At 39.3% G+C, this 23,543-nt stretch overlaps 1 protein-coding gene across 2 annotated transcripts in view; it reads left to right on the top strand.

Annotated features, from left to right (window-relative positions):
* Positions 1–23,543, top strand: part of LOC144009695 (rab effector MyRIP-like) — an 83,543-nt gene that overhangs the window by 29,866 nt on the left and 30,134 nt on the right. For both annotated transcript variants that reach the window (XM_077509541.1, XM_077509540.1), the window contains exon 3: positions 3,535–3,756. In XM_077509541.1, coding sequence (XP_077365667.1) covers positions 3,535–3,756 — 222 coding nt within the window. The remainder of the gene's footprint in view (positions 1–3,534; positions 3,757–23,543) is intronic.

The raw sequence follows: 23,543 nt of genomic DNA, 5'->3' as shown, positions 1-23,543 counted from the left end.
ATTAATTATTAATTATTAAAAAATTAATTAATTAATGTTATTTATTTATTTTAATTTATATTTTTATGTTTTGAGGATGTCTGCATTCAGTTTCATCCACAAAAAAAATGTCAAAAAAAAAAAAAAAAAGACAAAAAGTGTTTTTGACAATGCGCTTAATGAAGTCTGAGCCTACCAATAAATTTTGACCACAATTTTACCTTGAAGCTTGAGCATAAGCCGGCTTTGTGTTGTGTATGTATGCAATAATAAGACAAATAACCTTCCTAATAGATTGCGATCACAGATACTGTCAGAAGAGAAGCCACCACAGGGCATACTTTATAGAAAATGAGATTGAGAGATCATATTTGTGATAAGCTGTCTGCATCCCACTCCAACTCCGATTCTGCTTGCTTTCATTTACAACATGAATTATTACTTATCTTTAACTGCAGATTTCCCTGCTATAATGTTGGCACAATGTTTCTAATCGAGTTTCTTATCTTTTAAACTCACATTATTCTCAGTGTTGCCTTTGTGTTATATTTTTGAAGGGCTATTAATTCACAATGTTACTTTTTTTTTTAATTTTTATTTTTATTTTTTATTTTTACACTGGTAAATCGATGGATTGGACGCATACGTTTTTACTTTGGCATATTGTGCAAGCAAAACGTGAAATCGACCACAATAACCGATGACAATGTCGCTCAAAATGGAAGGAATGCTTAACTCATTTGCTCCCAATAACGTGTAAATACGTTTTTTATTTTATGTTGTAAGTGTCCCAAAGACGTATTTATACGTTTTTTTGTTTATGTTTTATGCTAGAGCATACAGAAGGCTTTGATGCAGCCTCTCAACTGCAAAGAACGGTTGCAGAAATGGTAGTTATTACACAAAGGGCCATCAGGTGGCAGCAGAGCAAAGGAGATCAACCAGGGCCATCTAGAAAAAAAGCTCAATTACTTAGAATTTTGAATAGATTTGTGAAAACTGATGAAACTTAGCTCTCTTCTAATGCTAATTGCTGCAAAACAGAAACAGATAGAATCATACTTTTTTTTTTCTCCTGATGAAAGAAGAGACATTAATCTTTCTTTTGGTAGGTTCCATGTTTTTATAGCAATTGAACACAATATTCTGTGGGCCTTGCAAAATCAGTCAAAATCCAGTAAAACAGCCGGGAGCGAACGGGATTGCGAAATGTGAAAACTGCTGGGAGTTAATGAGTTAAGTGACAGCTACTGCATGTGTTACTATTACGACATACATAATGAATATGACTACACAAAACAACAATGAATATATGATGCAAACCTGAAAGTAAGAGGCTCTCATAATTTCAGAACCATGGACAGCATTCATGTGCGAAAACACTGTAAAAGGTGCATTAACGTGAAAAATCTTCAGCTAAACAATCCAAAAAAGGTCAAACCAGTCTAACCATCCAAGCGGCTTTAAAGGGCTCTCGCACGTTAGCTTTTAAGCCAAAGTTCACGCGCGACAATAGAAATCTCTGCCACAACTTCACTTTGTCCATTTCAAGCTTTTATCTCCGCTTAATAATGACCCGACGCTGGATGAGTGCCTGACTATTAATAGGCAAGTACCACGTAGCGTGACCATGTATGATATTTTATTTGAGAAGCGCTTTTGTGACACGGATGAAGGACAAACCCCGACTTGTCCTTGAACGAATGTGGATGTTTATGTATGTAAAAATATTGTGAATCAGGAAGCCTGGCGGTTTGCCACTTAGCGTCCCAAGATCTTTGATGAAAGAAAGCAAAGATGAGGAAGAAGGGAGGGACAAAAACAAACCCAATGCTTCTTTAAATGATTCTGTAAACATGATACATTCATGGCATGTATTTCCGCCTCACCTGCTGACAGAGTGCGTGAAACGGTTTGCTCATCTTGTTAGCATTCTGCAGCTAATGATGCATAAGAAAAGCAATCAGCGCGTCGGGGGCGGATGTTGTTGACGAGCAACCTTTATAATTTATTGAAGATTGCCGCAGCAACACACACACACACACACACAAACACACTTACCATTCCCTCTCGTTAACATAGCAGCATAATGTCTTGACATGTTCGATAAACGGGGTTTGCTTACCTCACTTTCGCACGTCCAGCTAATATGTACTTTGCATGTTATTTATTACAAGCCCAGGGATTAATAAATGGTATTGGAAATACTGTAATTGTCAACAAAAAAATTGCTGAGCAGTGTTGCCGCAGTTAGCTTGAAAAAGTAACTTACTTTACTGCTTTAAAAGTAACTTAGTTACTTGACTAATTAGTTTCTTTATGGAGTAACTTAATTCTTTACTGATTACTGGCTTTCAAAAGTAACGTCGTTACTTTAATGATTATTTGCCTTCAAAAGTAACTTGGTTTGCGAATGAATTGCTTTGACCACCAAAACCGTTTAATAACGATTCGTAAAATGACGATGTATGCCGCCATAAACGTTAAATGACAACAACAAGGTTTATTTTTTATTTTTTTTTAAATCAATGGGAAGTGGAACGTCTAAGTACAGCGCTGCCTGGTCAATGGGTTGTGGAAGCAAAAACACCTACTAACTACATGGCCAGCAGATGGCAGCATTGTATCTCTTTTCAATGGGCTGCCGGGGTAGGGAATTATAATGAAACATGATGGAATCTGATAAACAACAAAATATTAGTGTCAAAGTCACTGTTGTGGAGAAAACGTGTTTTTCACAAAAAGCTTGTTTTCTCCTTACCTTTTTTTTTTTTTTTTTTTCCCGCTTAATGTCACTTAAATGACCTATTTTTCAAATGCTGATTACTAAAGAACGGAATAAGATAGAAACGTACTTTTTTTTTTCTAATGAAAGAATCAAACAGGGTCTTTCATGTGGTACCCACATTGTATATGTAGTAAAAGAACACATTATTCTGTTTGCCTTGAAAGATGAGTTAAAATGCTCAAAATCGGCTCGGCCTTGTGGGAGTTGATAACGTAACAAAGAGTAAATGTAAAAAATATTACAATACTCATTTCAAAATGTTCATAACAAAGTAAAACTCGTGCGTAATTTAATTTGTCAATGTTTATGTCAGCTGCAGCTAATTAGTATCAAAAGAGTGTGGTGTCCTTCAGTCGTATATTTTTTTTCTTTCTTCTGAAAGCTGCTAAACACTCTGAAATGGATCTTTTCATTCCAGGCTGCTTTTGTGCAAGTGGCCTTCAAAGCAACATTACTCTCATGCTGCCTATTTCTTCATTGAAGCGCCTCGTTCTATAGTTTGCTGCTGTCTTCTGATACTGTGGGCAAACGCAAACTTGACTGAAATGTCGGCCCATCGTTACATAGAACCGATGTACAAAAGCGGGTCAGAGAGAGAAAGTAGAAGCTGCCATTGCACCCTGTCCCCTTGCTTATGCATTTTTAATTTTGCTATAGCATCGCTGATTATTCCACATCTCAGTCATATTCTACCATTTGACCAGATGCTCTCCTGCCCCTCCCCCCTCCTCTCTCTCTCTCTCTCTCTCTCTCTCTCCCCGCTCCAGCGAGATGAAGCAAGAGCTGGCGGAGGAAGGCAGCAGATGCTCCATCCTCTCCAAGCAGCAGCGTTTCAACGAGCACTGCTGCATCCGCTGCTGCGCGCCCTTCACCTTCCTGCTCAACCCCAAGCGCGAGTGCCTGGACTGCCAGTTCAACGTGTGCAAGACCTGCTGCGCGTACAACAAGAAGGACAAAGCCTGGCTGTGCTCGGCGTGCCAGAAGGGCAGGTTGGTACTCGCGTGCGCGCCGGCCGGGAAGGGGTGAATGGGAGCTCGGAATTGGAATGGGGGGGATTGGACTGAAAATACTCTGGAGGCAATTATGAAAGAGAAGAGGGATGTGATTTATTTTTTTTATTTAATTACTTGCTGTGTGACTTTTGTTGTCATGCAACTATGTCATTTAATTCTTTGAACATCCTTACTAGTATGGGAGATAAGATTATGATAAAAAAAAAAAAAAAGCACAAGTGTAAATGTTTAGCGCTTGACTGATTTCCTGGTTTCGATGGATGCTTGTTTGTCTTCCAATCGCATCTCAGTCAACATTTAGACTTGAAAGACGGCTAATATTTGGTAGGCGTGTGTGTGTGTTTTGCGCACCGATGCTTTTGTTGGTGTTAGTGCCCCACACTTCTCACCGAATGAATCGGCTTTTTTTCCAGAGTGGAGGAATTCATATGCTAATGGGGGGGGGGGGGGAATCAGCGGCAGCAGATGTCAAATTGGCGAAGTCAAGGTGCTTTGGTTTTGACAGGATGCTGTCCAAAAATGTGTTGCCCCTCCACTTGGCCCTATTTTCTCCTTCCATCCCCCTGACGCTGCCTCTATTTGACTTTCATTGATTTTTTTTTTGCGGTGTTACTGCCCTTGTGCTGGTATATAAGACGCAAAAGGGAGAAGAAATGGGAGGTGTCCGAATTTGGGGTGTGCCACAAAAAATCGATACGGCAATATATCGTTGCGGGCCTCGTTACAATACACGTATGGATACGCAGGCGTCAGAATCGATATTGCCCGTTAACTTTCAATAGGCAGTTAACGTTGCAGCCTGCATTGTAGCTAAAAAATAAAAACCAGCAACGTCTTTGAAGTTAATTGCCTTCAATTAATGCAAAAATAGCTCATCCGTGATTGGACACTGTCTTGGTAAGAAAAATTCAAGCAGAGGAAGAATATTAATATTTATTTACTTAGAAACTTAACATGGCACATGTGTCTTAATGTACCAGTTTTGCTATATTTTGTTGAAAAACGAGATAGAATGTGTTACATGAAAAAAAAAATGCTGTATTTATTTCCCCAAATATTTCACATAAGCACATTTTAGAGCTGTAATTTTAATACTATGATATTTTTGCTTATATCGGCTCATGCCTATTAACTCATTCACTCCCGGCCATTTTCACTGAAGCAACCCCTTTACTGGATTTTGACTGCTTTTGCAAGGCCCACAGAGTCTTGTATTCTATTGCTATAAAACATGGAATCTACCAAAAGAAAAATTAGCATCTCTTCTTTCATCAGGAAAAAAATGTTTATTTCTATCTGTTTCCGTTTTGCAGCAATTAACATTAGAATATAGCCAAGTTTCATCACAAATCTGTTTAAAACAGTGGGGGAAAAGAGTTTTTTGTTTTTTTTTTGTGTTTTTTTTTTTGCAACATGGGTCTGTTTGATCTCTTATACTCTGCTGCCACCTGCTGGCTGTTTTTGTAATAACTACCGTTGCTTCAAGCGTTTTCTTCTGTTCCGAAGCTGCATCAAAGCCTTCTGTATGCTGGAGCATAAAAAACATTAAAAACAAAAACAAACGTATAAATACGTCTTTGGGAGCAAATGAGTTCCCGGTGTGTTTGTGAAAGCTGCAAATTTAGACCAGGCACGCCGCTTTTGGCAGTAAACCAGAAGAGCTGTTAACAAAAATATTTTTGTCAGTCAGCATAACAAACATATCCTTTAGGCATACATATGACTTTAATGTAACATATTGGGATCCGTATCGCCTTGAAGATCACGTATTGGGACACATATGTATCGCGATACGTATCGTATCGTGAGGTTGGCCCGAGTCTGAATGAGGTGGGCGAGGTTTGATCTCAACCCTGGCACACACCTTTTATTGGCTGCTTCTTCCCATGGGCTCAAATGTTCTCATTAGGCTGGTCGCAGATGGGCCTGATGTCACAACAGTGTCATCGGCCGGCGTCATGTAAACGCAGAACTTATCATGAGCGCATTAAGCGGCCTTAAATCCGCTCTTAGCATGAATTACTCTCTCCGGGTGGTGTGGTGTCATCGGAAACGACCGTTTACCGCTTGGCCAAGAGTTATAGGCTTGGAAATATTTTGTTGAGCATATTAGCACTTACAGAAAGATGACTGGGATTATGTTTCAGTTGTTTGTAAATGTTAACTTCGGACTGTGTGCAACGTCCGGAAAAAAAGAAGCATGCAATCATAATGGAGAATGTTTATGTATATATTTGTGTAACTATGAATGATTACCTCATTCACTCCCAGCCATTTTCACTGAAGCAAACCCCCTTTGCTCCCTGCTGCTTTGCTGGATTTTTTTGACTGATTTTGATTTGATTCATCAGGGGTAAAAAAAAAAAAAAAAAAAAAAAAAGTATATTTCTATCCATCTGTTTCCGTTTTGCAGCAATTAGCATTAGAATATAGCCCAGTTTCACAAATTATTCACAAATCTGTTTAAAACTGTGGCGAAAACAGCTTGTTGCAACATGGCCCTGGTTGATCTCTTATACTCTGCTGCCACCTGCTGGCCGTTTTTGTAATAACCACCATTGCTTCAAGCGTTATCTTCAGTTCAGAGGCTGCATTAAAGCCTTCTGTATGCTCTAGCATTAAAAAAATAAAAAAATAAATAAAAATAAATAAATAAATATATATATATATATATATATATATATATATATATATATATATATACATATATATATATATATATATATATATATATATATATATATATATATATATACATATATATATATATATATATATATATATATATATATATATATATATATATATATATATATGTCTTTGGTACACTGGTAATATTTAAAATAGAACGTATTTATACGTCTTTGGGAGCAAATGAGTTAACCCTAAGTGTGTTAAAAAAATGTATAGAATATTTTAATAAAATGTGCTTTTCGCACCCAACATATCAAACATGTTGCACCAGGATTTGCTGTGCACACGCCCACAAAGTATTCACAGGCACCATTCACATTGCTGTAAAATAGTCAAATTACAGTGATCTATGTACAGTAATTGCTATAAAGCAACAACAACATGTTGGGTTTCTTTGAAAATCGTGGCCTCTGTTATCAAATCCCCATTTATCACTCTGCAATTTCCTAACTGCATTCTGCAGAATCCAAATGTAAATCCAATTCCCAATGGAAGAGGCCAAATGGTCTCTCTCTCTCTCTCTCTCTCTCTCTCTCTCTCTCTCTCTCTCTCTCTCTCTCTCTCTCTCTCTCTCTCTCTCTCTCTCCCAAGCTCATTAAACAAGGTCATTAAACGTGAAGATGTGGATGACTTCAAAATGTTTGAGACAACAGAGCTGCAGAGGATCATATATTTTTGCAATATATCTTAAAATAAATAAATAAATAAATAAATAAAAAATAGTCCTGGAACTTTAATGACATCGTCTGGAAACAACTGCACACTTATAGTGATTAAAATGAATTGTTTTAATGAGGAGCTTGAGAAAAAAAAAAATTGAAGAAATATTGATTGGGCTTTGAGTTGTTCTGACCACTATTGGAGGTTGGCGTGTTAAGGTTAAAAAAAAATAGAACACGGAGAGAATGAGGCGTGACTTTTCACACCTGAGCAAGCCTGCCCGTTTCTAGGCTGCAGCAATTAAGACCCCCCCCCCCCCCCCCCCCAAAAAAAATAATGTCACATCGACCAGTAACAGCACACACGCCATAACATTTTCAGTGGAATATGAAAACTCCACCATCCCACCCCCATTTCCTGTTTAGGCCCCCAAGCTACAGGCAGCCGGGGAAGTGTTAAGGCGAAAGAGCAGATGATTAAGAGAGATGAGTGCCGCAGGTCGAGGGGGAGAGGGCAGCAGGGATAGGACGTGCGAGTAGTCTGTCCTAATTAGGAACACATTTATGAATGCACATCTTGAATGCTCGGTCAACGACCGTTTCTTTTCTCTCTGACGCCATTTCTGGTTGTTTGATCTGCTTATTTAGATATTGAATTGCTTTCTGTCTTTACCTACCCAGCAATGTCCTTAACTTGACACATTTACATTTAGAGCAGTTTCACTCATATTATCTGCAGAAAAGGATATATATATATACAGTAGCCTACATTCTTTAGGCCATGAAATAATCTAATTATATGCCTTGGTTTGTGAATGTGTGCATACGTGTGCAATACACTTAGTGTCAAAACCATTTTTTTTCCATTTCATAATTACATTGTAAGCTTGACTTTGAGGAGAGTATAGCATTTACTGCAATGACAATACACTAACGTACAGTAGAATATACACTCGCACACAAATACAATCACTTAGCACTAATTTAGAAGTTATTATTAATATTGCACGCTTTTATTTTGAAGTAAACAGGAAATTGTCATAAATCGCAGAGAGCTTCCTTTCACCGTCGTTAGTCTGACTATGTGGTGGTTCTCACGTTATCTATTACGAATTAGCATGTAGCATTTTCACCTAGCTAATTATGTGGCCATTCGGCTAATTTATGCTACATATATTCACTCGCCGCCATTTTCACATTTCGCAATCCCGTTCGCTCCCGGCTGTTTTACTGGATTTTGACTGATTTTGCAAGGCCTACAGAATATTGTGTTCTATTGCTATAAAAGCATGGAACCCATCAAAAGAAAGATTAAAGTCTCTTCTTTCATCAGGAAAAAAAAAGTATGTTTCTATCTGTTTCCGTTTTGCAGCAATTAGCATTAGAAGAGAGCTAAGTTTCATCAGTTTTCACAAATCTATTTAAAATTGTAAGTAATTGAGCTTTTTTTTCTACATGGCCCTGGTTGATCTCCTTTGCTCTGCTGCCACCTGCTGGCCGTTTGTGTAATAACTACCATTTCTACAACCGTTTTTTTGCAATTGAGAGGCTGCATCAAAGCCTTCTGTATGCTCTAGCATTAAAAAAAACAAAAAAACAACAACGTATAAATACGTCTTTGGGACACTTAGAACATAAAAAAAACGTATTTATACGTTATTGGCAGTAAATGAGTTAAGCCCTTTAGTTAGTATTAAAATATTCCCCATCAGTTTGCTACACTCGCCTGCATGTTGCATTATGTACTGAAGCGTCCCCAGAAAGATTCGACTAGCGTTGTAAGTGTTGCTGTGTCTTTATACGCCGCCGGTAAGTGAACTCTTTGCTCTTTGGCTGCCTCCAGACGAGCACCTGCAGCAATGCGAGAGGTGGGATGCTCTTTTTTTTGGGGGTGGTTGGTCATCCTTCGGGGAGTATTTTTATCAGCTCCAGCAAGCAAGACTGCGCTCTCCGAGGGAGGCTGTGCCCGACAGCGCCACAAAGCAGGCGCCGCCCACGTCTCAACTTTAATAATTTACATGTCTGTGTCTCTTCTCTGGCCCACCGTTTGCTAAGTTGCCCTGTGTTTTTACTCTTAGGCTATTTGTACCTGCATAGATGGGAGGGAAAACAAGCAAACAATTCAGCCATTTTCCCATTGCCATCTAATGTGGGATTTTGCTTATTATGAACGTTCGTCCTAACAATTTCATATCAGATTGGTTGTGGCACAGGTTAATTCATTTACTCCTAATAACGTATAAAGATGTTTTTTTTTATGTTCAAAGAGTCCCAAAGACGTATTTATACGTTTGTTTTGTTTTTTTTTATGCTAGAGCATACAGAAGGCTTTGATGCAGCCTCTCAACTGCAAAGAACGGTTGCAGAAATGGTAGTTATTACACAAACGGCCAGCAGGTGGCAGCAGAGCAAAGAAGATCAACCAGGGCTATGTAGAAAAAAAGCTCAATTACTTACAATTTGAAATAGATTTGTGAAAACTGATGAAACTTAGCTCTTCTAATGCTAATTGCTGCAAAACGGAAACAGATAGAAACATACTTTTTTTCCTGATGAAAGCAGAGACTTTAATCTTTCTTTTGATAGGTTCCATGCTTTTATAGCAATAGAACACAATATTCTGTGGGCCTTGCAAAATCAGTCAAAATCCAGGAAAAAGAGCCGGGAGCGAACGGGATTACGAAATGTGAAAATGGCGGCGAGTGAATGAGTTCAGGACAAGGAAAGACCTGCAGAGTTGTGCGAACTAATTAGGAATAAAATTGATGAACCATGCAAGGAAGTTACAAGAAAAAGTTAACGAAGGCTAGACTCAGGACAGAAGTGAGCATTTCTCAGCTGCAGTGTGGTTTCATGCCCAAGAAAGAGGACTGCAGATGTAGTACTTGCCTTGAGGCTGTTGATGAAGAAGTTAGAAGAAGTATTGGGGTACCTCGAGGTGAATTGTGATCTGCATTGAGAGTCTGGATCAGGTGGAGGAAATGGTAAGAAGTATTGAGGCATGCACTGGAAAATGTAGGAGTGAAGATTAGCGCAATTTAAGACTGGATGAGTTACGGACTACAGCAGGGGTGTCCAAACTACGGCCCAGGGGCCATTTGCGGCCCGCCGTCCATTTTTATGTGGCCCGCGACATATGCTAAAAATGGCATTTGACAAATAAAATAAAAACAAAAATGTTTTGGTCAAAGTAAGAAGGGAAGGTATGGAAAAACACAGGTGCTATTAAAGGTTATTTTAGTCAACTAAAATTAACGAAAAAACTAAAATTCAAAACAACAATTTCGTTAACGAAATAAAATAAAAACGAAGATGCTTTTTAAAAAAGAAAACTAACTGAAACTACATTTTATGTTTACAAAACTAACTACAATAAAACTAACTATAATTACAGCAAACATGTCCTTCATTTTAGTCTTTGGTAATTAATTTAATATATGAGCCTTTGGGGATGATTTTAAATGTGATTTTTAGTCGATTTATTTTGATATAAACTGGAATAATGACGATGCGCCCATGGTGTTTTTTTAATTAAATATTGCGCACAAGTAATACACATGAAAAAACACAAAAAAAATAAAACTAATACTGAAACTAAACTAAAACTAAGCATTTATTAAAGAACTAAAACGAATAAAAATCTAACAGAACCACCCCGAAAACTAATTAAAACTGACTAAATTCATAACATTATGTGGCCATAAATTCATCGCATATGTCGCGGGCCACTAAAAAAATGGACGGCGGGTCGCAAATGGCCCCTGGCCCGTAGTTTGGACACCCCTGGTGTCCAGTAAGGATTTAGGGATGACAGGCATCACAGCTGAATGTGGTGGAGATGAAGATGTTGAAGTATAAATTACAGCTATTCTTGAATAAAAGGGGGAAAAAAAATCCAGAAAAAATGAAATAAATCCTCTATTTTTAACCTGCCAGGTGCACCACTAATCATATACTTTGCCTCACTATCCCCTGTTAGCCCAACTACCTGGTCACTATATCATTCCGCGCAGGTGATTGTATTTCCTGGTGGTGGCACAGTCAGCCGTGACACAAAACGAAGATTTAAGTTCAGACAATCATTTAAATGGCTTTGCTCCGGTTTATTGAAACATAACCTGCATCCAAAGCGTCTGCGTGAAAGGCGTAGCTCAAAGCTAATTGGCTGCCAACTTCTGAGCGATCGGTCTCTGTCCTTATTGTGTTTCACCGGGAGTTTGTGTCGATTCCCGCTTTGTGAGTGCTTCTTGCTGTGAGGGCCCCCCTGTGCTGCATGATGGGGGACCAGGTTGCGTAGCGGGTGATAAATCACCGCTGTCCCAGGTAAACAAGTGGGCATGCGCTCGCGACACAAGAGAGGCCGTTTGCTCCTCGTGGGTGTGTGAATTTTGTCAGCCGTGCCTAAATAGCTTGTGTCATTTTGCAGATTTTCCTCAGAGCTATTTGTGTCTCTAGAATCTCATTGGTTGGCTTTACAGTGCTCGGGCAGGTTTTCCACGTAATGTACACTTATTGTGGCCCGGACCGAGTGGATTCGGTTCTTGGCTTCAATTTGTGAGCCCGAGTCACTGCAGCCCGCCTGTTACCAGTTGATGATCCCTGGAAAGTGACTGTGTCAATTTGACTGTCCACGTGATCCGGGTGATTCTGCGGCTGGCGGTGCTAACGCAAGCGATTTGAAATCTCATGATTCTTCAAGCGCTTTATGCTGTGAAATGACGAGCGGGTCAGAACAGAAGCAAAAAACACTTGGCGGAATTGGCGAGAGAACTTTTTTTTTTTTTTGCCGCTTATAATGCCGTTACAATATTGACGTTATCAGCCCTTTTTTTCCTCGTCTTAACACCTAAACATGTTCTTCAGACAGTTTTTGTCGCTTTCGAAGGCTTCGCTCCACCAATCGGGGTCGTGAATCAAGCAGATGGACGGTACGCACCTCTTGGCCTTCTGGTGGGAGCGCTTATCCTCATCCGCAGATGTCAAATGGAAATGAGAACAAATGATGGATTTTTAATGGCCCACTTGCAACGCATTATCTGGAATTCACTTGAATGCTTGCAAAGTCACAATTGCAAAAAGGCATAACAACTCCGCTCCTTTGGAAATGCATGTCAATTCATTCAGTAAAGAAGAAGCTCCACTTTGTTAGAAATGTGCAATAAAGTTGGATACAGAAAATAGATTATTTTTTTCTAGTGCTAAATTGTGCAAATGACATAGTTAATCACTATTTAATCACATTTTTCTAGTACTATGTTCTACAAAGCGTGTAACAGATATTTGAGTATTGAGTAAAATATTGGAATTGATGAAAAATCATTTGCTCCCTCGACCTGCGTGAGGAGGAGCAGTTCAGATAATGGATGAATGGATGAATGGATGGTTGATCTGCTAAAGACATGCACTTAAACTGTGTAACTGAGTTATTTATTTTATTTTTTTATGCTTTAAAGAATTGTAATTAATCTCCATTGTTAACTCTTTAATTTTGTCAGCTTTTTTTTTCTTCTTCATTGCGGCCATCAAGTACGAAAAAAAGAAAAGCCCTTTGATTAAAAAGCTAGATATTAAAAAGGGGCAGCAAGATTTCATTTTGGCCCATCTTGCTGAGCCCTGAGCAACTGTGATGTCATTTTTAGTCGACAGCGGCAAAATGGCCGCCCACGAGATAAATAAAAACCGGCGGCTTTTGCTGCTTAATTCATTTTCCACAAACGCAAATTGTTTTTAGACTCGTGGCATCCCATACAACGTATCGTAAAGAAAAATTTGGGGTTGACTTCCCATTTAACTCATTCACTCCCAGCCATTTTCATGCTCTATTGCTATAAAAACATGGAACCTACCAATAGAAATTAGAAAAAATGTCTCGTCTTTCATCAGGGAAAAAAAAAAGTACGGTATATTTTTTTCTATCTGTTTTTATGTTTTGTATCAATTAGCATTAGAATGAGCTAAGTTTCATCATTATTCACAAACCTGTTGAAAATACTGGGAAAATTTTGTTGCAACATGGACCTGGTTGATCTCTTATACTCTGCTGCCACCTGCTGGCCGTTTTTTTTTTTTTTTTGTAATAACTACCATCGCTTTAAGCGACCACTTCAGGTCAGAAACTGCATCAAAGCCTTCATACAAAAACTCTAGCATACAAAAACCTAAGAAACGTATAAATACGTTTTTGGGAGTGAATGAGTTAATTTGTTTTTTTTAGCCTGATAAATCATTTGCTGCCAGTGCTGTTTGCGCTGGGGTCAACTATCTTGGCCTAAAGATGAATTTCATCTGCAGGGGAAGACGTACCGGAGTGAGCCGTGTCTCATTTCCGAATCGGTTCGCAGCATTTCCAAACAGACGATTAGTCATGTGATGGTCCTATCAATCAAGTGGAGTTTTAATTTTTATAAATAAATGCACTTTTTTTTCCCATTATTGTCACATGTAATTATTTTCTCCTTACATCTTTCTAATAATTTATCGACGGAAAGCTGTTGAATGGATATTTCACACCATCCCCCAGGCAAATCATCATCATCATCATCTGTCTCCCACCACAATCATTTTCCTCCCTAGTACTGAAACAACTGGCAGCCATTTTCATACTCATTAAATGATCTTCCCCGCATCTACTTGAAATTCTACTCTCATGAGAGTGAGGTATATTACTTTCCATTATATCTCGATAGAATTGAGGGTTGAAAAAAAAAAAAAAAAGTATTGTGGAACAAAAGTATTGGGACGGAAGAGTTGTTTTTTCCTGAGCTTGCGTGTTGGATTACAACTACTTCAAATTTTTATAGGTATGAATTTGAGTGCGCCTGATTGCAATTTAGAGTGTGCCCGGTATTGACTTGTGCCACTCTAGTGAGAAGTCTTATATGGATTGATGGGAAGCAAAGTGGTCTTGAACTATTTTCAATGTACTGCATTTAAAAACAACATACAGATTTTTCTATACCGCAGATGGTTGGCACACATTCATTTGCACGCGTTCTCTGGCGCCGCCGTGCATGTTTGCGCATCGCTCCGGGCCTTTGTCTCATTGCGCCTCCTTCTCCAGTTATGCAGCATTTCAAATGAGGCTTTGCTGCAGAGCGGCCGGGCTGTGCGTTCCGTAGTGATTTTCCGCACGAGTGACGAGAGCTGTTTGAACTCATTAAGTTTAAAAAGAATGTGATGTTATTAAGTGTGCGTTTAAGTCTTGGGGTCTCCTGGGAGGAGCAGCTCGGCGCTGGCCACATCCCAAATACGCTTGTCCCTTTGCGTCCATCAGCTAGAGTGCAGTGCGTATTTTCAAGTAAGTCGCACAAGTTGAATTGAGGCAAGTGGACAAAAAAAGCTGTGTTCAGTTCGAAAGTCAGTGTGGAGTCCTCCGGTATTCCAGATGGAGGACTGAGAAGCTTCACAGACAAATACTCCTCAGGCATCACTTATTACAGTTGCTGGTGTTGAGATAGTCGAGCATTTTTAATAACTGTGCATGTCAACTCAATTTATGACAAAGTGATTTTAGCCAGACAGATAAAATACAGCTCACTTCACTTTTTATAGGACCTTGTAATTACTGCATTCTCACAAATAATGGCTAAGGTGGCATTTATTTATTCGACTGCAGATGAGCAGAGGCGAGACTTGTGTGTTAAAGGACCGATGCATTGAAGACGATGTTTTGAAAGCGATCGTCACTGTTGTGCTGATGGCATCATCACGCATCAAGTTATCTGAAAATGGGATTCCGTCATAGCGTACGTTTCCCGGCAATTTGCAGCTCCCGTCTGAAAGGGACGGTCAAAAATAAATCCTGGTTTTACTGGTATGTCTCTGTTGCATCAATTTACGAGGAAAGCAGTGCGAAAGTGGCTTTCGTTTGTGCGCACGTGACACTTGGCGCATGGATGCAATTATGAGCTTGCTCAAACAGGCAGGGAAGCATTAAATTTACACAAGAAAGAGAAGGGAGGACGATGTTAGCTAAACTTGTCTCAACATGACCCCTTTTGTCAAACACTCTTGTATGCAACGCAAACTACTCCTTGTAGTCTTGCGTGATTATTCTTGCTGGTCATTAGATAAAATCGATTGGGTCCTATTTAGGAGGATGACCAAACGTTCCCTTTTACCCAGACATGTCCACGTTTATTTTTTATTTTATTATTATTATTATTTTTTTATTTTTTTATTTTTTTTAACTATAAAAAATTCATGAAAATGTCAGTTTTTCATTTTTTTTCACAGGGCCAAATAGCATGTGTTGAGTGCCCTCTTTTTTCTTTTTTCTTTTTTAGAAATCAAAATATGGTCACGTTACCATATACACTCTAAAAACAGTTGGGTAAAAAAAAAAACCCCACTTTGGGTCAAAATGGGACTAACCCGCTATTTGGGTCAATTTGACCCAACTTTCTGGATTGCATTGTTACAAATTGACCCAATTTTTGGGGGAGTTGTTTTGTACAAAATGACCCAGAAAAAAATTGACCCACCTATAAGTTGTAGACTGTTATGTGCTGAAGGGTTGGATCCCAAAGCGCAGACACAAATAAGGTTTTCTTCACGTAACTTGACTAAACTAAAAACGAGAATGCATCGAGAAACACTTGGGCTGTGGAGAAGCACAGAGGAACAGAGAGCAATAATCCGGCCACACGCACATTTCTCAGACAGCTTATATAGACAGTGAATCAATCTCATTGGTTAAGGCTAGACATGTGGGTACCAGTACTGACATGGAATTATCTGATTGGCTTTCGACCTGTTGAGCCTGTAACGCGATTAAAGATTCTTGTTACCACATAACATCACATAGCATGAAAGATTCTTGACATCACATAGCCTAAAACTAGTTGAAACTAGATGATTGTTACATCAGACACTTGACCTCACACTCAACAGGTCAAGAACTCAACTCAAACTTAACCCAGGCGTGACCCCAAGACATAAGAACAAGACCCAAACATTACTCTTGCATGACCCGAGTCATGACATAGACTAAGAATAGTTGGGTCAAAAATAACCCAGTATGGGTCAAAAAGTGACCGACCCAACTTTTCTGGGGTTTTCATATATTTATATATTTCATTTTGTTTGTTTGTTTTTAGTTTTTTGGGTCAATATCAACCCGCTGCTTGGGTCAATTTGACTCAACTTTTTCTGGGTTGTTTTATACAAAATGAGCCAGAAAGTTGGGTCAAGTTGACCCAAGTTGGGTTATTTTTGACCCAACTGTTTTTAGAGCTGTATCAATGTCCTTATCAAAAGCATGTAGGCGTTCCCATTTTTGTTAAAACATAATTGAACCCAATATTATGAACACTGTTCAGCATATGTATTCATCTGTTCAAACTTGCTTTGGTTCATTACCACAGCACATTCGACTTTTTGTGCAAATCAACGTCGTCACAACTCATTTATCAGCCGAGCATGTCACCAAGCTTGCCACATGCTCTCCTTTCCCCTCTGAAATCAAATCAGCCATTCTGACATCTTATCAGCGGAAGCCAGTGGGGTGAAACGGACATCCGCGAACCGCTGCCAATGTTTTGTTGCTTACACAGCAACATTTACAGTTTGGAAGTAGCTCACAAATCTCGGAGAATTGTAGTTGAAGCTTCTTTTTTTTTTTTTTTCGTATCTAGTAGCGAAATCGATTCTCAATGAGAATTCTGTTTTGCGATGAAATTGGTCTCCTAACAATGTGGGTCAATTCTAAGTGTTATGACCTATTTAAAACAGTTGTTAAATTACCATATTTTCCGCACTATAAGGCGCACCTTCAATGAATGACATATTTTAAAACATTTTCCATATATAAGACGCTAAAGTAGAGGCTGGGGTTACTTTATGCATCCATTAGATGGTGCTGCGCTAAAGGGAATGTCAACAAAACAGTCAGATAGGTCAGTCAAACTTTATTAATAGATTACAATCCAGCTTTCTGACCACTCCAAAATGAATAAACAGCTGTTTTATTATTTTCTCTGAGGTAAAGTATTAGTATTAGCTAGCGATCCAAGATGGCGGGATCTTCTGCGCCTCAATATTGATCCATATATAAGGCGCACCGGATTATAAGGCGCATGGTCAGCTTTTGTAAAAAATTGAAGGCTTTTAGGTGCGCCTTATAGTGCGGAAAATATGGTAGTTTTCGTTTTTCTGAAGAGCATTTTCATTTATTTTATTTCGCTAACAAAATATATATATTTTTTATTTTAGTTTTGTCGTGGGTTTAAAGTTAACTAAAATAACCTTGTCACACAGCAAGATTCTACATGTGCATCTAGTGAAAACCCTTACCTAATAAGCATGAAGAAAATTTTCTCTAACCTAAAAAAAAAAAAAAAAAAAGTTGCTATGTGTGCACTCCTAAACCGTGACTATAAAAAAGTGTTTTACTAAAGTTGTGAATGACATATTTTAAAACATTTTCCATATATAAGGCGCTACAGTAGAAGCGGGGGTTACGTTATGCATCCATTAGATGGTGCTGCACTAAAGGGAATGTCAACAAAACAGTCAGCTACGTCAGTCAAACTTTATTAATAGATTACAAAGCAGCTTTCTGACAACTCCCAAAATGAATAAACAGCCGTTTTATTATTTTCTCAGAGGTAAAGTATTAGTATTAGCTAGCGATCCAAGATGGCGGGATCTTCTGCCGATCGTACAGGGTCACCGATAGCATATTGACAGCACGACCTGTTGCGGCTCAATATTGATCCATATATAAGGCGCACTGGATTATAAGGTCAGCTTTTGAAAAAAATTGAAGGCTTTTAGGTGCGCCGCATAGTGCGGAAAATACGGTACATCTTATTTGAATGTGCTGGTGTAACTTACTGAAGCAGCACGCTTGGCACGCATCACCCCGAAAGTCGATCTAATGATCAGAAAGTATTCCGCCCGAGAGTCGAGGAGAGATGGCGGCGTCCGTACGCCCCCGCCACTTGCGCCTCCTCATGGCTTCTCATGATTGCTCACGATGACGGCACCGGTATGAATAATGCAGCGCTTCCCCCACATTGGCCATTCATGTGATGTTTGCACACACATGCTGTGCTTGACATGAAAGCGAGCGGGCTCAAGAACCGAAGACGGTCTGAGCGGAGTAGAAGTGTTTAAACTAGTCCACCGGTGGAGGCTTTAGCGCTGAACTCCTTCCGATTATCTCAGCATGCAGCCTGTGATCTTTGCTGTCATCATGCAGCATTTGATGTGAAGTACGTTTAACTTTTGACACAAGACAAGTATAATTAAAGGACAAAATGAAATAAACCGCGTATGCTAGCTGGGAAATTGGATTCTTTCGATGACATTTTATTTCTTGCAGCTCACTCCGTCGGGGAAATTGCAGGGATGTTCTTTTTTGTGATTGGTTTCGAGAGTGTCATGGGGCTCACAATTGATGGACGGCGTCAGATTTTCTCCACAGGCAACGTTAAGCTCACGCCGAGACTTCATAGCAACGCAACCCTTCTTCCACATGAAGCGTTCTGATCTTTAACACAAGCGTGATTGAAATCATGGCCATCGGCCACTTATTTATCAGTCGGGATGTCACGATAAGGGCAATATCGTGATATCGTGATATGAAAACTGCCACAATATCGTCGTCGTCTTGTTCACAATATTTAAAAGCAACACATCTGTTAAAAAAAAAAAAAAGTCAGGTTGATTTCCATTTGTGCAGATCTAGCACCCTCGAGTGGCTGTTAGTGCAATTTAATTTTCATGAGGGATGTTTTGGCCTTCTATGTTTAAAATGTATGCTAATTGTCAGATGAAGGGGAACCGAATTTGCTTGTGAAGCGTTTGCATTACCAAGTAAGTGCCTCAATATTGTTATTAGCGATTGTAGGGGGTTTATATGCATTGCTGTTATGTACAAAAGCACAATATTGTGCTTTTTTTTTTTAGTATGAGCTTTTTTTTTTTTTTATTTTTTTTTTTTTTTTTTTTTTTTTTTTTACAATATTGTGATCTTTTTTTAAATATCGCCAACGCCCCCACAATATCGTGATAATTATCGTATCGTGACCTTCATATCGTGATAATATCGTATCGTGACGTTTGGATATCGTTACATCCCTATTTATCAGTACGGTACGTCAACCGTTAGAATTCCACCACTTTTTGTGATATTCGACCTGAGGATCGGAGCCTTTCACAAGCAATGACATTCACGTTTTGTTTTTTTTTCGGAGTAATTCCCCCTCTCATTCCCACCATCTGTCTTGTCTCGTCAAAATCCTGTGAAAGTACATGCGATGAATGGGAAAGGAGAGATGACTAAGAGAGAGGGGATTATTGTGTGTACGCGCACGCATGCGTATTTTGTTTTGTGATCCGTAACGCCGCTGATTCATCACGGCCGTCGCTCGCTCCCGCGTCCTGTCTGCCGGACTGAGAAGGGAGACGGTTCTTCTCTGGATCGTGGCTCATGTGATGGCTTCGAGGAACGCTCACCGTTTACCTTCGCTCGGATGCGAATGCCCTGAACGCTGCTGTCGTATGGTACAGCGAACCGAGCGTTTTCCGAAGCATCTGTCAGAGCGACGCGCCGACTCTGCGTTCGGGTGGTGTAACGTGCAAAAAACAAGGGTGTCATTACCACTAAGCCCAGAATGCATCAGAACATCGGAGCGTTGTGGTGGCAAGTCATGCAAATTATACGTTGCTGACTGCGTGAACTTTGATCGCAAGCCTGCTGGATCTCTTTGTGAAATTGAAATGAAAATAAACTTGAATGTTGTTAGTTATTTACCAACATAATTTCCCTTCAGTTTTTATACATTGCATAGGCGGGCGCGTCGGTGTCCAAACTTTTTCATTTGAGGGCCACGTACAGAAACTCAGAAGGACGCAAGGGCCACATCATGTTATGAAGAGAAATTGTGTTTAGTCCTAAAAATTGTACAAATAATTTATTTGTGCTTTTGCATATTTAGAAAAATGCTACAGTATATAAACCAATTGATTTGTAATATGGCAATAGGGTTATTATAGTTTTGGAATTTTTCATTTTAGTTAGTTTTTATTAGTGTTCAGGGTGGTTCTGTTAGTTTTTATTAGTTTAGTTCTTTAAAAAAATGCTTAGTTTTAGTTTAGTTTGTTAGTTTCAGTATTACTATTAGTTTTTTTGTGACGTGATGCAGCCGACAAATTTACCCCGTCTGCGACACTTTATGCTCCCGTGTGTGTGAGGGCATCCAGAGGCCTGCTGGGCCATTCATTTCATTCATAATTGGCTGCAGTGTAGTGATATCGCTCACTTTATTGGCTTGCCTTGCAGCCTGTTCTCCTGTGAAAAGCTCTCAAGGGATGTGAAAGATGTGGGTCACAATTGTAAAAGGAACTGGCGGATTCCGTTGGGGTATTTTTTTTGAATTTATAGTCACACAAGCGCTGCTGTGGGTATTTTTTTGGGTTACGGATTTCAAGTCAAAGATTTATTCGAAACTACATCATAAATAGGGTCTGATTCTTGTATTTGTCTGAGTCACACTTTGAACTTTGTAAATTGTAATTACAAGACAGAGCTGGACCAATGTTTTTTTTTTTTCCCCTGGTCCAAACTGATAGTAGCATTAGAGGATATTTCAAAGACTTTTTTTTTTTTTTTTTTCCGCCGCCAATCCCATCATGCTCTAGGACTGACAGGAAGTTCAAACTTTTCCCGTCTGATACGTCTGCAGGTTACACGGTTGCTGGCCTCTGGTCATTGCGTTGCTCTTTGAAGTTACCGGCTGCTTGTACCAAAAAAAAAAAAAAAAAAACTCCACGTCGGCAGCTATTCTTTAAAGCCTCCCTGAAATCGTCTCTTTCGCAGAGTGTTATCAGCCAATGACAGTTTGCTGCCTCCCCTACGTGTCGATCGACTATTTCTTTTGGCAGTTGGAACATATAAACGGGGGCTGTACTTTTGCAAAGGACTGCTGAAAATGTTTTTCATGATGCCGATCACTGCAATGACCTTTGACTCGGGAGCTCTCATGTGGCTGCCGCCTTTTGGCCTGCCCTTGCCTCCCGCTGCTTTGTATTCGTCGCTCACTCAGCAGTTGCTGCAACCACAATTTTAACATGTGAATACCTCTCTGATAGTGTCAATCCAAGCTATAAGTATTGTTATCATTCAATTGCGTCAGACCGCTTCAAACGGGCTAACAAAATTGGCACCGACAGCAACACTGTGCCATCAGTGTCAGAAGTTGATCCGGGTTTATGACCTTTAAATCTGCTGTTTTCATCACTCTTGTCATCAATTGAGCTAACAGTGCAAGTCCATTGTGAAGTGACAGCTTGCACTTCAACATGGCGCCTGATCGATACAACGGTCTCAATAAATGTTGCTCTGTATGCAACGCGGTGTTGTGTTCACTTGTGCACCAACTGAAAATGACGGAAGCGTATTGCATTTACTTGAAAAAAAAAAAAAAAAAAAAAAGAACTCCTGTTTTTCTGACTAATGTTTTTGGGAGCTTTGTTTTATTGAGGTTTTTATTTTTATTTTTATTTTTTTTTCTGAATATTTTTTTTCCGTCATAAAAAAATTATTCCAAAAAACAGAAAAAAAATTATTCCGAAAAACTGAAAAAAATATTACTCCGAAAAACAGGGGGAAAAACATTATTCCAAAAAACTGAAGAAAAAAAAATATTCCAAAAAAACGAAAAAAGAAATTGCTGCGAAAAACAGGGGGAAAAACATTATTCCAAAAAACAGGGGAAAAAAACTATTCCAAAATACAGAAAAAAAAATGACTCCGAAAAACAGAAGGCGGTGCTCTGTTTTTCGGAGTAATTTTTTTTTGGACCTCTGAACTCCAAGTGACTTGTTTCGGACCACTGACCTGTATTTATGACTGGATAGCCGAAAGCCCATACACGCCAGTGCAAGCCTTTGAAATCACAGGGCGGCCATCTTAGTGACCACCTCGGCACAAACACACCACCCCGCCTCGCCTTTTTTTTTTTTGAATAATTTTTCGGAGTAATTTTTTTTTCTGTTTTTCTGGAAAAAATTTTTTCCAGTAAAACAGGAAAAAAAATATTCAGAAAAAAAGAAAAAATATTACTCAAAAAAATAAAGCTCCCCCAAAAAAAATTGTCAGAAAAACAGGATTTTTTTTCCCCAAGTGAATGCAATACTCTTCCGTAGAATATATACGGCTTTTTTTTTTTTTTTTTTGGCCATTGCTTCCCAGACAGAAAAAAAATGTATGCAGAAACCCAGTTTTGTTTACAGATTGTTGTTGTTATTAAGCCCCCAGTGAATTGTTTTGAATGGAATTGTGTCATAATCCACACAGACGAGCCAGATAAAGACACCTGTGTTGGTGCTAATCATAACTGCAGGCTATCGTGTATCTCGATTTCCCACAATGCGGAGCTGTGCCTCCCCAGATGTTGTCTCCCGGAAATTTTATGCAGTGCTGCAGTCGTACAGGTTATCTCACTATCCTGTATTTTGTCGTTACAAAGCTTACTTACTAACCGTGTTAACTGATTTTTATTTCATTTGACACGTGTTAGTATTCCGCAAGTGTGGTGTGGGTGCGCTCTGGGAAGTCGTCCGTCTGTTTAGCCTAAAGGCAGAAACAGCTTGAGATTTTCGAATAAAGATCTTTTTGAAGCAAAAGGAAAATTTTGTAACTGTTGCCAGGTGCTCCCCCCCCCCCCCCCACACACACATTTTAATGACACGGGTGAATACAAGTCGTTCCACCTATGTGGCGTAATCACATCTCTCGCTAACGTCCATGTATAATGCAGAAGGCCTCTCTCTTCATTTGTTTTTCCTGTCTATGTGAATGGTAATCAGAGCCACAAGAGAGGTGATCAATATTCCGGCAGCTTCCCACAAAGGTCATAAGTCGGGCTAGTCGCTATGAGCGACACGTTTGCGCCCGCTCACGGCCAGATGGTTTGAAACCATCCTCGCACAGAAGGAGAAAAATCTCATCTGCTTTTTACCATTTTGACCCACCACCTTGTCCTCTGTCCGGCAGCCAGTTGTGGCAGCTCGGAATAAATAAGCCAGCCAAGGTATGGACAATTTAGAAGTAAATGCTAGAGGGGATCACATTTTTCTTTTTCTTTTTTTTCTTTTTTTTTTAATCGGTGGTGCAATAATAATACGTGCTTTTAACTCATTTACTCCCAATAACGTATAAATACGTTTTTTAATGTTCTAAGTGTCCCAAAGACGTATTTATACGGTTTTTTTGTTGTTGTTTTTTTTTGTTTTATGCTAGAGCATACAGAAGGCTTTGATGCAGCCTCTCAACTGCAAAGAACAGTTGCAGAAATGGTAGTTATTACACAAACGGCCAGCAGGTGGCAGCAGAGCAAAGGAGATCAACCAGGGCCATGTAGGAAAAAAAGCTCAATTACTTACAATTTTAAATTGGTTTGT

The sequence above is a fragment of the Festucalex cinctus genome, chromosome 20, assembly GCF_051991245.1.
Source record: "Festucalex cinctus isolate MCC-2025b chromosome 20, RoL_Fcin_1.0, whole genome shotgun sequence".
Classification (NCBI taxonomy): domain Eukaryota; kingdom Metazoa; phylum Chordata; class Actinopteri; order Syngnathiformes; family Syngnathidae; genus Festucalex; species Festucalex cinctus.
This window is presented reverse-complemented; position numbering and strand designations above follow the sequence as displayed.